The 4,896-nt window shown below is 38.8% G+C and overlaps 1 protein-coding gene across 1 annotated transcript; it reads left to right on the top strand. All coding sequences in view use genetic code 11, as the record gives it.

Moving 5' to 3' along the window:
- Positions 1-2,453: 2,453 nt before the first annotated feature.
- Positions 2,454-4,539, top strand: EGR_02866 (hypothetical protein; the record flags this gene model as incomplete). The annotated part of the gene is made up of 3 exons (XM_024492115.1): positions 2,454-2,579; positions 4,270-4,366; positions 4,400-4,539. The coding sequence occupies 3 exons, from the start codon at positions 2,454-2,456 to the stop codon at positions 4,537-4,539; spliced, it is 363 nt and encodes a 120-aa protein (XP_024353609.1).
- Between the last annotated feature and the right edge of the window lie 357 nt (positions 4,540-4,896).

The raw sequence follows: 4,896 nt of genomic DNA, 5'->3' as shown, positions 1-4,896 counted from the left end.
AAGAAAATAACTGTTTCACCAAATGCGTCCATCTTTTTGGGAAATGGCCTTGTTTGGTTTTAAATGTAGTATCTCAAATACTAAAATATGGGCTCGGTTTTGTGGAATATCATTATCGTCATGAATAATAAAAACGCTATTTTTAAAATTATGAATTCGAAATATTTGTTGAGTTTGCAAACTAATTTGCTTCTAGAAATTTTTGAAATGAAATTTGGAGTGTTGTCCCTTACGGAGACACTTGCGGTGCTTGAGTCTCTCCTAAAGCCCCAACAAAGCATGCCAGTGTGGGAGAATGGCTTGGCATTGGGGCACAAAGGGGCTGGGAGGTTACAAACACGGATGGGAGCACTATTTTTAGAGGTCAACAAGTCCTCTCGGCTAACCACGCACATAAACAGACGCAGATGTGTGTGGGAGGTAGACTTGCATTTCTTCCCACCTGCATTTTTTATGCTGACCTTTTAACAGCTTATCAATTTTATTCCAAAATATCAACTAAAATTTTGGGTAAGAGATTTTATAAAATGGACAAAATAACCAAGCTTGCCAATGAGAGTGACTTGTAATTCGGTCAATGCAACTACACTGAGTGTCGGTTCGTCGGGTTCAAAGGTCATTATGCGTCTATTACCAGCAATAGAGGCCGGGCTTTAAAAAGAAAGAACCGACATTCACCTAGCTTTTGATAGGTGGAGAAACATCGAGATAAAAGGCATAATGGAATAAGCTTTCTTTCTTGGGCCATTTAGAAAATTTGTTCTCGGCAATTCAAGAATCATTTGTGATTCTTCCGCCCAAAATCCATTTAGGATGGATTGCCATTAATTTTTCCGGCTAGGTAGCAAAAAGTGAATTAGCAACTCATCTCACTCGTTAAATGACGCATTATTTGCTACAAATTTCTTGTTTCTAATTGCTTTTGATAAGGGATTTTTGAAGTTGTATTGTCCTGATTCTTAACTAGTAAAAGATGGTTCAACCAAGGCTTCACGTCTGGTTTGAAGAGCTGTACGAACGCTTTTGCTGTACACAATAAGCCACTGTCTGAAGCCACTTACACGAGACTCTTTGAAATAACCAAGGGGAAGTTACAAGTAGCGTTGCAAAAGAGTATAAAATATCATACTCTTTTCCATGAAGATTCCCAAATTGTCAAAGTTCAGTTAACTACGTCTTTGACATGTTCTGTTCTTCTAGTTTTGTGGTTTGCCATTTAGAGTAAAACAGGTTGCATGGGTATCTTTTAGTCCCAGAAATGCTATTCTTGCAGAGCCTTGTAGCGCCTCAAGTCTTTCCTGAAGTCGGAAGAAAACATAATTTTAGGGCAGAACATGCGTTTCTGAGATATTAATCCCTGCGGAACAAACTATCTAACCATGTAGGTCAAGTGATATTGCCAAAAGGACCCTTTTCCCTAGTGATAGTAGATCATATTCCAAGGTAGTATAACATAAATAAGGCCACAGTAATAAAGGCAAAGTACTGTCAGCTGCGAGCACCTTAATAATTAGGTTCCATCCTTGCAAGTTACATTGAGCCTATTAGACTCTTAACATTTTGGAATGTGGTTAAGGCGCATTAACTGATACTCTCTGATAAGAATCTGGGGAAGGCTCACTTGCTGACGCGAGTGTAGCATTCCTAGTCTATCCTGACGTCAAAAGTGGACGCAGCGCCTGGGCAGAATATGCATTGAGAAAGTACAGAGGTGGTGGAAGACTGCTGACATCGCCCAGAAGTCATGCCGACCAGTGGAAGTACAAAGACTGCACCGGCAGTGCCCAAGAAAACAGAAAGAATTGTGAGACGAACAGTCGGAATATTAAGGTAGGTTACACCTGAATTAATAAAAAACCATTAATTGCTTAGTAAATCTCATTTGTTTTGGTTACTCCAGTGGATGGAAAAGGCAGCAGACTCAGTATCTCCTGTGCACGGTAGTTTACGTGTGAGAATATGCTATCTGCTTCCCCCATCTGAGGAATAAGATACTGATCCTAGTTATTTTTTGCAAATAAAAATTTACATAAATAAGAAAAAATGATTTAATTATTTAACCCAACATCTGGTTGAGCTCCGTCATGAAAACGGTGAAATAAATAGAAACACCAGTCTCCAATCGCAGTCATTATAAAATTACAACCGCCCTGACTGATATGAGAACCAAAGTTTTTACGCATGGAAAAAATTCTTGTGTACTTTCTGGAAAAGCAGTCAATTAAAAACATTTCGGGAAGGAACCATTGCAGAAAATAGGCAACACAACTCATATATTCTCACAAGTGTATATCAAAGGTCAAGGGTTAAAAATTGACAGTCTATGTTCCTCTCGACTTTGAAAATAGTTGCCAGGCTGTGAATATAATGGGAGGAAAAATTTATGCACTTCAGGCAGACAACTTTTACCCATGAATAGTACCAACCGGCTACTCTAATTTGACCCCTATGCGATGCTACTTCTCTCTGGTTCATTGGCATACTTGTCCGCAATAACAGGAGCTCACCTTTGTTTGGCACCTATGAATGCAATCCGCACAGTGCGTGGAGTTGCTTTGAAAGGTGTTATCAGACATTCGGTAAGTTGTGTGTCAGCTTTTTTTAAAAAAATTATTGTATTATTTGGACATTCTGAACATGAACATCATAAGCCTACCCCAAATTCTAGGTCAAGAATAACATAGTACACTGTCAAAGTAAATTATCCTGCCGTTCCAGTGATTGTAAATGCAATAACTCTAGTTAATAAGATAGAGGTTTTAACCACTTTCTACTTTCCACTAGTTAATATTTCCTTAAATAAAGCACAGTGCGTGCCAGTCATTGGAGATAATCCTGTTTTCAGTACCTACTTGTCCCCTTATCTTCTCTGACTACTTGTGTGTGTCAGACTATCTTATTCATCTTGGCAATAGATAAGCGCAAAAACAGGCAAAGCTTGGAATTCCTCCACCTGTTTATAGATTTACGTGTTACTCACCTACACATTTACCTGCTGCTTGTCTACCTGTCTGCTTGTCTCCCCTCTTCCTCGCTTGCCTACCTGCCTGCTTGCCTGCTTGTCATGATACCCAACGTGAAGTAACTAATCTCACCATAGTGTATCTCGTTCTCGAGAAATAGGCTCACCAGCAGGTCAAACCACAGATCTGCGGACGTACCCGACTTAACATTCCACTGACTAGATGGTTCTTTATGAAGATGATCTTCGTGATGCAGAAGTGCTACCAGCCTCCACAATGGACACTGTCACTGACGTTCAGGCGCACCTTTGTGCTGTCTCAATATCAAGGCTGAAAAATGCCCAATTTTACGTGAACGTGTTTGACTGAGTCTGAATCTATCAGAAATCAACGAGGCCTACTGCATTGTACTGTGTCAAAAATCATCTGCAAATAAGAGACGATGCTAGGAGGTCCCTGTCTCACAAGAATCCATGTTTGGACTGGAGTGGATTGGACTGAACTGACCACAGATAGGCGTAGTAGCTATAAGTGGGAGGTCACGCGCACCACTTTTTACTAAGTCCAATGTTGCCAAGGTCACTTTTTTAAGTAGCATATAAAAGAAAAATTTCTGTCTAAAGTGATAAATACTTCCCACATTTAAAATAGGCTATTTCGCATTCGATCTTTTAAATAAATTGTGCTTTGTTAAGCAAAACCAACGATAAATGATAGTTTAGACATTGATAACATCGTAGGAGACGTGTTCGGTGACTGGCAGTCGATTTTTCACACCTCACTTCCCAAATATATCAAATATTTACAATTTCCTGGATCACCCGAAACTATTTTAATTTTATCACTCCATCACTTGACTTGTAACAAAATAAATTCACTTCTTGCGTTAAGAATAAACATTGTCATTCCTGCATCTCTCTAACTTAATCAAGGGAATCTTCACTGCAGTTCATAAACTGCCACTGGTACTGAACTCGCAATTCCCACGTTGAACGACCAAAGTTTATGACCTGTGACTATTTGTTCCATGCAGTTTTCCTTAAAGACTGAAAAAAAGATTACATCATAGCATAAAATTTCGCTTAAGCCCAGCAGATGGTGCATGAGAATGGTCAGGTGATCTGGTTCCTCATAGGTGACTCCAAATTGCTGCTCTGTTGAATCCGACACAGTCCTCTTTCCTTACTCTCAAATGTCCATTAAACCTAGATGGTCACAGGGACTAAGAATTATCAACTGTGAAGCGGCTTCAATCCCGCTCGTAAATTTCACAAAAGGTCTTTCCTTATTTTCCTTAATTTTCCAGTTTTTTGTTTGTGAATGCATTGTTACAGAAGGCGCTACCCGAAAGAATTGGGCAATATTTCATCAGAATCTGATGCTTTGCTCACTCTGCAACAGAAGTAAGGAGGCCTCTTAATTAATGTTGTTTGTAGAGTGTTGGAAATATCTACACGAAGGTAAAGTCGAGCAAAATCACTTGTTTATCTCACATTATACTAAAAAAAATATTTTGATATTACGGATTTTTCAAAACTCACTAAGTGTTGCCATCTACTCCTACTTCAATGCCTGAAAAACAGATATGATATTATTTATAAATACCGTGTATGGCAATTCATGATAGACATAATAAATTGTAAAAGTCAATTCAATTTGCTTGCAACTTTATATATGGAAGTTGACCTGCGGAAGATTGGCACCTTGCAACAATAGAAATGTGGGAAAAGTGAAGAATGAGAGGGAAGGCAACGGTATTCATTACTTTTTTATAAACTGTAAATTAACACAAACTGGTCGCGTGCCTTAAGTAAAGAAAATTGATCTAAAAAGACAATTTCAACCAACTCCGAAGTAATTACTTTAAAATGACCTCCAGAACCAGACAATTTTAAAGATGTTTAAGGCCAAATGCCACAAGGATGGACGGAAA

This window comes from Echinococcus granulosus, assembly GCF_000524195.1.
Source record: "Echinococcus granulosus chromosome Unknown EG_S00013, whole genome shotgun sequence".
NCBI lineage: Eukaryota > Metazoa > Platyhelminthes > Cestoda > Cyclophyllidea > Taeniidae > Echinococcus > Echinococcus granulosus.
The sequence above is the reverse complement of the archived record's forward strand: the minus strand, read 5'-3'. Positions and strand labels throughout refer to the sequence as shown.